Genomic DNA, 13,273 nt, shown 5'->3' on the forward strand with positions numbered 1-13,273 from the left:
TTCCTCCACGCGTCCACTGCCCGACTGAGGCTTGGAGCGGGGTGAAGCTGGATGTCAGTGCGTGCAGAAACTAATTAAACCCTTGACACAGCGACTCAACTGAAGGAAACGTGTCGCCTAGCAGCTGATGCCACCACTCACCAGATTCTGTCTCTGCCCAACCCTTTCACCTCTTTCCACCAGCGTGTTATATTGGTTTCCTTAAACTTTGCGCTGATAATATTGTTGTTTACATACCTTGCACTCTCGCTGCACTCGCTTCCGTAATTGCTTATACTTCGCAGAATCCTTGCCACAGATGAAAAGTGCTTACTGTTTCTCCAATATCAGAGTCGTTAGCTTCTGGGTGACCCACGGTTTGTTGCTAGAACATATTCGTATTTTCTTCATGGGCAGAAAGGCATTCACTTTTTGCATGCTGCAACCCCAGCACACAGCCCCATTCAAAGCTGGTTATCCATATTCCAAAAGTAATAATAGCACTCTCCCGCAGGTTACGCCTCAGTATGGTCTTCTTTGCCGCCTTCGGGTTCGTGGCAGACGAGTTGTGTTTTACTAGGATGGCATAATGGTCACTGCGACCAATCTTTGATAGTTGCAGGGATGGCTGAAAGAACTGGGGCTTATTTGTTAGGAGCCAGTCTAAGACTGTAATAATTTGTGTAAGACCGGTCTTATGCTTAACAAAGTGTTCTTTCAGTCCAATGCTAGTAGGATTGAAATCTCCAGTCACCCGCGATAAGGCCATCCGGGTGATTACTAAGCAAGCTCAGTCATGAGCCTACAGGGGAAAAGGGAGTCCACGTAAACACAGACACCCCCTCCGCGGCGATCATATCTGTCATTCCTGAAACAGACATGGCCGTCGATCTGTACAGCAGGTTCCAGACAGGAGTCACTCAACCATGTCTCCGTTAAACAAACTATTCCAGCTTGGAATGACTCAACGACCGCATAAAGATATGCGCTCAAAGGTGCGGCCGGAATAAATTTGGAGAAAATGGCTATTGTAGAAATTATTTTATTAAAAAGAGTTTCTGCCATACATTTCTTGTAATTCCAAAGGCACAAAGTTAGAGAATGTTTGGAAACAAAAAAGGAATAGTTATGCAATTATTCTTTGCAAACCAGACGCTCCGTGAGCGTAAACTGGGTAGGCTGTGGTACATGTTATACAAAAACAGATGGGACTGAGTTGGGTGGTATTGAAGCGCACGGAAACTGGATTTTCCCAGGAGTAATGCTGGCTGGACCAATCCAAAAATAACAAAGGAAAAAGGTTAGAAATCTAACAGGTACTCCTGGTAACTCCTACAATGGAATGCCTCGAATGCGAAATATTTCTCATCATCCTCGGAGCTTTCGGTAGTTTTCTGTTTATCGTATGTTCCAGCTAGTTCGAACCACATAAGAAGACGTTCATAAACGTCTATTTCCTGTTTCGAATCGAAGAGCTCAAATTTTTTATTGCTACAGCAACTTCAAGGAAGTTCCGAAATAAACTGTGCGTATTGAAATATCAGTCTGTTCTATGACACCGTGGGTTGACTTGGCTTACGAATATTACACTACCCCGTCGCCTACAAACACATCTACATGCTATACAGTGCCTTGCCATATTTCCACGATAAAATTAGGCCAGATAAATCTCAAATTACTCGAAGAAAACAGTCGAGAATCAAGAAATCACACAGTCCTTTGGTACGGAAATTCTCGTTTTGACCCGAAAGCCTCGCTTTCGCTCCTTCTGAAACTAACATCCGAGTGAGATGTGGGCTCAACTGTAATAACAGCTATTACGAACTCTACTTTGATTGGCCACTACACCTCACTGTGTAAATAGTTCATCCTGAAGTCAAAATAGATACGAAGCAAAACTAAGTTGTGTTTCGTTTCCGGACTGAGCAGCTCTGGGGATGATGAGTAATATGCTGCATTCGAGCTCGATCCCCTGGCCTGCTTCTTCCATTGTAGGAGTTACCAGGAGTACCTACCTTTTTTCTTTTTTATTTTCGGATTGGCCCAGCCAGAATCACTCCTGGGAAAATCAGTTTTCGCTCCTTCAATAACACCCAATTTGCCACGGAACGTCTAGTTACTGGGTTGCCAAACCCAGTCGTAATCTGTGTTTCATTTCTCCGTTCTATTTTTTTTTCCGTGTCATGAAAAGTCTTGCTTGTCACTCCCCTGCTTAGTGGTGTCTTTGTGCATAGAGTATTCTGTGCGTATTTTGTTAGGTTTGAGGAGGTTGGGGTAATGCGTAGATTTCTCTGGTGCAAGCAGGAGAACATTTAATTAACCTGCAATGGCGTCGAAAGTCATTGTAACGCGAATGGCGTTTTAGTTGATCTTTAACAAAATATACCCTCGTGGAGCTCAAGAATGGAACGCCAATTGGATGAACAAGACAGGCGGTGAAAAATAAATATCTGGAATCTTTAAAGCGACAAGTAATGGTCTTCGACAACAATTTCGTTTTTCGCCGTTGGATATCTCATCAAGTGAGCCTTGTTCCTAATATGTTACTAACTTGGTATTATATACAACACCGAAATCAAATGGCAATTTTTTTTATGGATTTAACAAGCATTGAAGGAATCGAACGCCTTGAATGCATCACAGTGTGTACTTAAGTCGCATCTAAGTTGTCTGGCAATTTACATTTATTTTGTACTCAACTCTGCAAAGGTAAAAAAAAATTGGAAATGTGACAGTGAAGAATTATTCGAATGAAAGCTTGTTGTCTCAGGTTCTTTCCAAAAGGGTTTGATGTGAACTGTCAGAAATTTATTTAATTGCATTTGCTTTGTGACACGGACTGTGTGTCTTGTTTGCACGCACGCAATTGAAATAGGAAGGGTTCATGAAAATAAACAGGTCTGTTCATAGTTAATGCATGGAGATGGTTATGAAACTGAACAAGTTCCTTTGTTTGATGTTTTTGTCCGTATTTTTGGCCTTGACCCTGCACAAAACATGCCTTTTTTCGAGACGATAACCAATTAAATCCTTCGATTAACTAAACAACTAATTTGCGAACCCGTGCGAATCGAAAACAAAAGATTGTGCAGGGTCACGGTGAATTCAACATCGATTGAAACAACATTGTTCTCGCTTTTGAAAGTTATAAGGTTTAATAACCAGTCCCACGATTAACTATGGTCTGTTGGAAGCGTGCTTCAGCTCTAGCCTTGAGTTTCAACGAAATGAGTTCCAAAATCAGCCAAGAGTTTTGACGCTGATGAATAATAAAGTAGCTGCTATTTCCAAAACGATGGAATTACCTGGTGATAAATAACCTCGTCTTGGAGAGTAAAGTGTTGACTTTGCAGAAACAATGGTCAACCTCAAGAGTTGGGCGATTGTGATCTTCGTGTTGAATTCGCACATTTCTTCTCAAATTTTATAACACTTGAAAGAAAAAGAAAACTAACGAAAACAAAAACTCGGTATCTTGCCATCATTTGACACAGACGCTTCAATGTTTCGCGAGTAAACACGCCGTGGTAACTTGATCACGGCGCCCGCTGAATTCGATGTCACTTTCGATTTTGCGATTTACTTGTGCAGCCAAAAGTACAATGACAAAATTCAACTTAGCAAAAATCTCCCAAAATGTTTTTCTCTGATGGTAAGTTTTTATATTCGGGATTCAAACTTAATGCTGTTTTCATGTCGTAAATTTTGTTGCTGATGGCAAAATATTTTATTCTTGATCGACCGTCCTGAAAACTTCCTTATGCTCTTCCTAAAAACTGTGTATCAATATCTATTTACTTTGCATCAATATTTGTTTTGCGTAAAGCAAGCTAACAAAATCTATACCTTAATTAGTTCGCATTTTTCAGCATTAAAATAGAATTTTCGGTCCTTAGCTTCTGCTACAAAGTGCTATATAGGGTATCCCTAACCCTAACCCACCCCCTTACAAAGCTGTCGGACGCTCAGAGAGCACGCTTAAACTTGTGGTGTAAAGAAGTTGTGACGGAACTTGAAAATGATCAGCATGTCAGCCTGGAAGCCAATGCTTTTCGATTCCCTTTTATTTTCTTCAATCGTTCTAGGTTTAGTACTTTGCTAGTAACCACATGTCTTCTCAGGGTGCTATTTACCTAAGACTTCTACCATGGCACTACAATGATATACAATACTAAAACAATATCGTGTACTATTAGAGCTACATATTACGCAAAGACAACTTGAATCTCCGGGAAGACAGTTGATAATATAGAATAAAGCGCTGTGTTACTGAACTACCACACGTACGCAATGCGTGCCTATTTTTTCTAAAGATGACAGGATTTTTTTCTTTCTGGCAAATGATTAATAGGCTGGTAAACAGGTTTTTAACCTCAGAAGATCTGTTTCATCGTATGAACGTGTGAGCCAAAGGGCATCTGCTGGCACGACGTCTGGGTGACCCCTTAAATGGTCTTAATAACCCTTGACTCGAAAAAATTGCCTGGAACGCTGCAATTCAATTACATCTAACTTAGTCCCTTCTGCTTTTGAATAACACGTACCACAGGCAACCCAGTGTACGCTCATGGAGCGTCTAGTATTATTGTTAACATGAGTCAAGAAAAATAATTAGTTATCCTAGTATGGTAAGGTCATGTATTAACTTAGCAGTTCTACAGTGTAGAGATTCCAGAGCAAGGAATCCATCCTTGTTGATAAAGCTTCCCCATATAGGCAACGCATAGGATACAGAGGGTAAGATTATCTTATACTATAAGTCTAGGAGTATATTACGGAGTAAAAAAACTACGCTTTAGTAAGTTCAATTTGTTAACAAAACTTTTCTTCACAATAACTACAGTATCCCCAGAACAAAGTAATTGAGGCTTTCTCAGATGGCTAAAATTAACAATATCACAAAGAATTTCCGTGACCTATCCCTACATCCAGTACACCAGAAGATGGATTAGAAATTCCAAGGGAGAGAAATCATCTTGCCCAAACAGCCAGGAGTTATTCAAGAAACAAAAGTGATTATTTTCTTTAAAGAAGGCTCTTTTCGGCATAGTTTCTGTGTAGCACGGGTATATTTTAAAAAATCTTTAATAATTGAACTCAACAAATGGTCTGCGTCTTCCAGCACACTTATTTGATACCATTATCATTGTTATCATGATTATTTTATTTACAGTGTAAATGTGCAGGCCTTTGAAAAAATATACTCTAGCGTGTTCAGGGTATTTTTCCATAACTCAGTATGACAAAGGTAAATACCATTGCCCGGGAATTGCGTTGATGGCCGTTAGGCTACGGTCCATTTTAAGTGAACTCTTTGAAGGATGAGAGCAAATGATATGACTTCCCCTTTTTGCTCTGAACAGAGGCGCTGGCCGCTCCCTTTCTCAGTCAAAGAATCAGTTGACTCACGCTTTATTAGGAAAGGTTGGAAATGCCCAAAATACAAAAATATCACGAAACGAAGAGCTCGACAGCCCAAAATTATGATAATTTCAAGAAGAGTTCTTTTGAATTAACATAATTACTTCTAAATCTCGAATTTCCCTTTGTTACCCTTATAAATATTTAACGCGTTGGTTTCACTTGCAAGAAGATATTTTTTGAAGGGAGTGTACTATTAAAGTTGAACTTAAGGGTGATGCCAGGTACTATGTTGAAATGAGATCTTTCGGATTTGTTATTGTTGACAACAAAAATTGAGTCGATAAAGAGTGTAACCAAGAAGGCAAATTTGCACCTGTTGAACGCTGTTATTCAAAATGAGAGATGTGTGTTTGAATTCTTTACCCATTTCACACGGTTGCCAGTAAAATATATTCACATAGCGAAAGAATCAGAGATGATCCTCAGATACAACCCGGACTAAGAGCCTCGACAAGGTTCATACCAGTTGATGTTTGTGTGAATTAGATGGGCTTGTCTGGAACTGTTTTTATATATTGCTGGTGTTTAGAAAGCCCGTGCACTTATAATGAATATGCGAGTAGAAGAATAAGCTAGGATTACTATTCAAGATAGCAATTAATCAAAAGAGACGTGCTGTGAGGTCGTGACGTCTATATAATCCAATTTTATATCCAGCGTTGACTGACTCGTTCATGATGGGCTACGTATGTACTTTTATCTAAACCAGCTTTTCTTGGTCTGCAAATATCTCGCGTACTTAAGCGCGTAAGAAGTACCCATTTTTCCTGTTAATTTACCGTTGTTGTTGGTGTTGTTAGCTTGTGGTTAAGTCGAGATAAGAAATAAGACGAAGTCCAAGAGAAAGGATTAACCGATGACATGGGGCGAGACATATTCATTGGCCATTTTCGTATAAACATTGCCACACCCCGACATAACCACCTAAGGTTATCTTAAAAAACTAAGCAAGTTAATGAGACCCTCCATTTACCATTTTGAGGCCCTTTTTAGCTTGGACACCACTTTGATATATTATACTTTGAGGGAAAATTGAGATGATTTTCTCGTCAGTTAATAAAACAAAGCGGTCGAAAGGAATAATATCTGAATCATGAATATGTTACTCAAAGCAGCTTTTTTAAAGCCAGTAAAAAATCCTATAAAATACTGTTTATTTAAACCTAGCAAATGTTGTTTCTACTTTCTAATTATTCACTGGAGTTCTGTTTTGAACGATACCAATAAGAAAAAAAAGGATAGCATTAAACATGCAGTAGCTTCGGCGTTGTACAACATTTATGAAAGCCGCAAGAACTGCATAGAAACATTTGTATTCCCATTCTGCTACACTATAATGACAACAAATCTCAATCCTTTTTTATTTTAATGGGCCAAAAAAAAAGTAAATCCGTTTTCATTGCTTGACGCCGAAATGCAAAAATGGAAAGGAAGCCGACTTTCAAAACTTCTCTGCTGACTTGACCGACATGATGAACGTGATCGATCCTTGAAAGTGATTAAAGATATGCTTGAATCTCATTAAAGGGAAATGCCTTTTAAGGAGTTTTCTGGTGCTGAATGTGAACAACTCGGGGCTGAATTTATTACTCGTATGAGACTTACTAATTATTATCAAGGCAGGTGTATATGGTGCACCGTGATCAGGTCAAACACTGAACATTTCTCTCAAGATTTTAAATAGACATGTTTTTCTTTCCCCGTGGAAACTTAGGAGCAAAAGCCATTTATAAAGATGCATTTTTTCGAATTTTTGTTGGGTGAAAGCAAACGCAAAAGTGTTGTACTGGTAACTTCTAGTACTTTATTCGTTAAATACAGGTATCTCTGATCTGGTGCTAAAAAATAAATCAGACGTGAAATATTTTTTAGGCGATAGGTTTAAAACAGTCTTTTCTGTTAGCTGTTTAAAATATTCTTCAAAGCTAATAACTTCAGAATGTAGAACAGTAATTTTATCATGTTGATCGACACAAAAGAGTAGCCTCATAACGCAGGAAAATCTGATATCCGTATTTGTCTACATAATTTATAAATAATTGATGTCGCTTTCCTTCAGACAATGATTACTTCCCATTTTTCTTTAGCATCGTCATATAGAAATCTGTGGATAAAATTGACATGAAAACATTTTTTTTTTCTGCAACTGAGCTTGAAAAGTTTGAGCCAGTTAACCATTCTGTACATATATTTTGTGACTAACGAACTCTGATTGGTTGGAGTAATTTTTTATTGTCTTGATGTCCAATCCACCAATCACGATGCGGGGTTCTATGGCCAGAACAAGTCAAAATATTATTCGCGGTCATCAAACTAACACTGGCTGGCCTTAATTTTAAGCGTGCAGGTGTGTTTGGGCCCTCACCAGTTTAGAATACAATATGAGGCTATTATTTTTGTTTCCTTGGACAGAGTCTTAGGCCTAAACGCATTAGCAAACTGATAAAGAACCACTGGGAGTGGAGCGGAAAGGATCACTCGGGCGCCGGCCGAAGGTAAGTAACTCCTAGTATTGCGGTGGCGTTTTTTGCTTCGCTCGAAAAACCACTCATTTTTACGGTCACACCAAGAAAACTAAGACAAATGCGATGTGAATAATTAAACGACTTTTTTTCCAATTTTTTTCAGTCGTCTTTGAAAGATCAAAAATGGAGAATGGCACCATGAACGGCGACTATCGCGATCGATCTCCTTCCCCTTCGCTTGGTTTGAGCCGCTCGAATTCGCGAAACGCCAACTGCAAGGAAATCAACCGTACTTCTCTTTTGAGAAGAAACCAAAGTCTCAGCGCCAAACAAATTCGCTTTTACAGGAATGGAGATCGATTTTTTAGTGGTCTTAAACTAGCCGTTTCTCCTGAGCGATATAAAGAGTTCGACGCTCTGCTGGCAGAGTTGTCAAACAAGCTCGAACTTTCGACTGGCGCCGTACGTTACGTTTTTAACGCTGAAACAGGCAAGATGATCACCGATGTGAACGAACTTCAGTACGGTTCCTGTTATGTCTGTTCTTCTTGTAATGTCTTCAAAGAAGTGGAAAATGGATACGGCAATGTAAAACCGTGTTGGTCGCTCTCACACCCTAAGAAAGAATCTGCTCTCGCTTCCTCAGGATCGCATCAAATCGACGGTAGTCGAGATTTCATCAAACCAAAATTGGTTACGGTTATAAAGAATGGAAAACCCCCACAAAAGAAAGTTACCATGCTACTTAATGCGAAGACAGCAGTCAGCTTGGAACAAGTTTTAGACCATCTGTCTTCAAAGGGAACGTTAGGAAAAGTCGACAAACTGCACACAGTCGATGGAAAGCAGGTACGTGGTTTATTATTGTCGGCCATTATTTCATCGGTCGCTTTATTCAACGTTTTTAACAAGGATCCGTGTTACTCTTTTCATTAATAATTTATTTCTAGTTTTTGGTTCGTTGTCTTTGTTCGTTTCTTGGCAAGGGAGCATCGCACTCGATCGTTTTTCCCTTGAAAATATGTTTGCCTGTGAAGGTTAGCGCATCCTTTGTGATCACTGAGAGGAGGCTCGTGTTGAAAATGTAAGCAACACGCGGCTGGAATTTTTTTCTGGAGATGTTTACTTTTGGGCTTTCAGATTGTTTCAAAGAGAGGCAGATTATGAAAGGTTGTAAAATCGGATCTGGCTTACTTGGTTTGGTTTTAGTGCATTTAGTGTCTATACACTTCAAGTAAATTAAAATGAACAAATTACTCCCCGCTGAATTTGTTACGTTGTTCGTTCATGGCAAGCGTGTTGCTCGGCGCTCTAAATCAGTGATATATTTTGCGGTTCGTAGGAAGTTGTTCAAGCTGAGAGTGTTTCTTTCAGTTTTCTTAATTTTTTTCTCCAGAGCACAATTTGTATTTATTTGTTTCCATACGTTCCTTCCATCCCGTGAGGTCGCCACGTGGAGAAAAAGTGTCGCTTTCATTATTTATACCTTTGGTCTCAGGCAAATATTTCAAAGCATCTGTTCTAGAAATATGTTTTTCAGGTCGTATTTCTTATCCGATAATACTTTAAGCAGACATCATGGCTGTTGTTGAAAGAGTCTAGACCAGTTTGGGGTCAAAATATGCTTGTTTACGTGCTTTATACAGTATTTCATGGGTCATCTCAATTAAAATATCCAAGCTTCCGAAGCTGCTATAGGCGTCTTTTGTTTGTAGATTCCGTGTTGAATATTCTAGTGAATTTTCCTGCTGAGTTTTCCGTTCTAAATGTAATTCCGGAACTTAACATTCATGGATTGTGTTATCTCTTTAGAGAAGTACATTGGACACGGAATAATACAACAAGCAGTTTCATTTTATACAGTATACTGTATTTCGAGGAATTTTAAGTTTTGTTCTGTGGCGAGAAGCAAGCTGCACCATTATAAAATGAACGAACAAGTCAGCGAGTGTCAGTTCAGTGTTTTATCTTTTTATAGTTTCTCAACTCCAGACTTAGCTTCTGAAAAAGCTCTGAGCTAAGATATCGGGAATTATATGTGTATTTTATTGAAACAGGTAATGTTTTTGAACACTCCTTATGAGCAGATGTAAAAGACCTTAAAATTATGTCTAACCTCATTATAGGGCTCTGAATTGTGACGGAAGGCGTACATGTTTTTAAACCTATCTCTATCATTAAAATGAGTGCTTACAAATGAAAAGTACAAAAAAAAAACTGATGTGAATCTGAATCATTAGATATGACAAGTGGTTTTCTTTGTTTTCATATATTTTACATGTGGTTGAAAGTAAATCAAAATATACACTGGACCAGTAAACTTGTCCCTGAATGATATTTGAGTTTAGTTTCATTGCGGTTTTGCCTGACAATCCCAGTTTGTTTCTTTGACATTTTATCTCGGGAGTGTCTCCTGAATCCTGCCAGTCTGATAATGGCACCAGGGATAAGATATTTATGTGAACAAACAAACATTATTACTGGAATGATTGGCAGTCTTATGCACTGTAGAGAAACACTTGCTTTTTCTGTGCAAAACTTGTCTTTTTAATTGCTTCAGCGTTTAAAACATTTAATTTTCAGAGGCTCAACAACATTTATGTGAGAGTACTTTTATGGAAGAAAATTTGACATTTGATCTTGAAAGATAAGAAATACCCCAAATACTGAAAATTCTGTGAGGTATTTGTGGAGGAGTGTGTTTTTGATTTGGGCAATATTACGTTATTTTCAAGTTTCGACTCTTAACATGATAATGTCTTCATGCAAAGGTAGCAAAAATAAAAAGCAGGTGATCAGACAAACTTTTACTTTTAAGTTATGAATGTGAGTAAAAATCTATGTGATTTGAAGGGATCTGGTCTACAAAAAAATACAGAGCACCTTCTGTATGCACTTATTTGGTACATGTACATAATTTTTCTTTCTTGTTGGAGAGGTAATTAAGGGGTGTTAGGTGTTCATGTGAGTGCTTACAGCAAAGTATATTGTCATGGCTGTTGCTTGTGCAGCTGAATTAAAAAAAATACTGGTAGAATGTTCTTTATGATTAGTGATATTCTTTTCTGGAGATTGAAAATCTTCCAAAATATCCTCAGTCAGCAAATGGCAAAATTTGTTTAAAGAAACTCTTGAATCTAGTTATAACTGCATATGGATTAAATTGATGGTAATTATTCACTGGTATTCAAAATGCATTGTTAAACTCCACAGATCAAAGAGCTGAGGCATCTGTTTGGAGATGATACCATGTTTGTTGCCCTGCAAAGTAATGAAAAGTTTCCTGAAGAAGGTTTTGATGTTGATGTGCAGAGTAAGTACACACAGTTATTGCAAATTTTTATCATCCTCATTCCCCGCTGAGTTTAATTTATGTTTGGTTAGCTTGTGTTAGTGTAAGGCGATAACTGGGAAGTCTCTTTACAAGATGTCCAGAATTCCTAAAAACTTCTTAAGAGAAACTAGTCAGCTTTATTCTTTGAACAGGAATTGAACAAGGCCAAGTGGTCTCGGCAAGCAAGAACCCTGGTTTTTATCACCATTAAAATCTGTTGACCTGTGTTAGCCCTTACCATGGTCCTAACAACTTGGCCTGGGAAATTATGACAGTACAATCTAGAGAAAAAGACCACATGTACTTCCTCTAGCTGCTCTCTATGTCCTGTAACATTGTCGTACAAACATCAGATGGTTGAATGCAATTAATTTTAGTCAGTTGGCTCTCGTGTAAGCGAGAAAAAAAAGGAGCAACTCGCAGTCACAATAACTTGATTGTATGTGTCCAAAGTGTCCATCATTGGGCAATGATAATTGATAATTTTCAACTGACAGATGGTCCCTATTCTATTGCCCAGTAAAGAGGCTCAGCGCAGGCCAGGAAATGGGTTTCACTTGAGCTCGCTTATACGATGGCAAACAGTGAACATTGAATCTGCTTTGTTAACTCTGCAAAATAAAATTATATTAAAACTGGGTGCTTCTTTCCAATCCCAGGGTACCGCCCACCTTGGCGTTATGCACCAGTGTCAGAAATTTATTCCTATATTCCTGGCCTGCGACCTGAGCCCCCTCCACCAGAAAAGACGTTTACAGTTCACTTGCACTGCATCTTAGCAGCTTCCATGTCAAATTTAACAACACCCAGGCCAGCACCACGCAGAACAAGATCTGTATCTCCCAGACCTTGTTCTTCAAGACAATTGTTTCCACCCTCACCGAAGACAACACCAAAGTCATCGAGAAGCCTTGCTGCTTCAAGCAGACCCAAATCTGCTATAGGCATGCCATTAGAGTTTTCTCGTAAATCACTGATGCCTCAAGTAAAAGGTACTGGAACCCTTAGACCAGCAAAGAAGCGAGCTGGTTCGGACAAACCTGTCCCTATCAGACCAAAGGCAGGTTCTGATACTCCTGTTGCAATCAGAGGAAGACCAAGACCAAACCCTCCAGAAATAAAGACTATGCCCTTCCAAAAGTCATCTTCAGAAGATTCTGACACTGGAAATCCAGAAGGTCGTCATGGCTACTATATTTATATTTACAATGAAAAAATGAATCAAAGTCAGGGAGTGAACGATAGTAAACCAACTGCGTCTGTGCGACCAATGATGCTCTTTAGTGCTGACAAGCAAATGGATGATGTGGACCCTGTCAACAAACTGGATCTCAAGCCATTGTCATTAAACCTTTCTCCTGTGGACTCTCTTGAAACAGTTCTTTCTTAAGATGGTCGTGGATAATGGCAGTTTTTATGACAGGAGTTATTGTTCCATTTCTGATGGATGCATATTAGCTTCTTTATAATACTTTACCATACTAGTACTAGATGTGTGCATCAAATCTCATCTCATCTCAGGATTTTTCATGAATAAAACAGCACCTCGAATTATTGGTTTGGCTGAAGTTTGCCTTGAGAAAGAAACATGACATTCTTTGGTGCTGAAATCACGAGGTTTCAGTTTAGAAGTGCAAGTTAGATGAGATGTGTTGTTACCTCAATAACGGTCAAAAAGATTATGATAAATTGAACTTTTATTTTGATAGTAAAGTAAGGTTAATTATGGGGCAGGCATTTGGACTAATGTTTGTTGATTAAATTACATTGGAAGCAAGTTGAAAAACTATTTTTAGATGTATTTATCAGACTTGTTATATCAATATTACTGGTATTCATACTCATGTAATATATACAAAGCTTCATATTATTCTGATATTTTAAGTGCTCTTTTACTCTTATTGCTTTAATTTAAAGCAGCTTAATTACGTTTTCAACGTCATATTCATTTATATTATAACAAATTTATGAACTGTCATATCAGCTTTGGTTCAAGATTTAAGGAACTCTTTGCCTCTATTTTTAACCTCCATATATTGGTTTGCTTAACAGCCGTCTTTACAACCTGTTT

General features: G+C 38.5%; 1 protein-coding gene across 9 annotated transcripts in view; it reads left to right on the forward strand.

Moving 5' to 3' along the window:
- The first annotated feature begins 7,718 nt into the window (after positions 1-7,718).
- LOC138000066 (serine/threonine-protein kinase DCLK1-like) overlaps positions 7,719-13,273 on the forward strand; it is a 39,870-nt gene continuing 34,315 nt past the window's right edge. For 8 of the 9 annotated variants that reach the window (XM_068846204.1, XM_068846206.1, XM_068846205.1 and 5 more), the window contains exons 1-3: positions 7,758-7,898; positions 8,032-8,717; positions 11,082-11,181. In XM_068846204.1, the coding sequence (XP_068702305.1) occupies positions 8,052-8,717; positions 11,082-11,181 (766 nt within the window). In that variant the 5' untranslated portion in view covers positions 7,758-7,898; positions 8,032-8,051. Of the gene's footprint in view, positions 7,899-8,031; positions 8,718-11,081; positions 11,182-13,273 lie in introns of all 9 variants that reach the window. The other variant, XM_068846211.1, reaches the window with a different exon arrangement.

This window comes from Montipora foliosa, chromosome 4 (assembly GCF_036669935.1).
Source record: "Montipora foliosa isolate CH-2021 chromosome 4, ASM3666993v2, whole genome shotgun sequence".
In the NCBI taxonomy this organism is placed as follows: Eukaryota; Metazoa; Cnidaria; class Anthozoa; order Scleractinia; family Acroporidae; genus Montipora; species Montipora foliosa.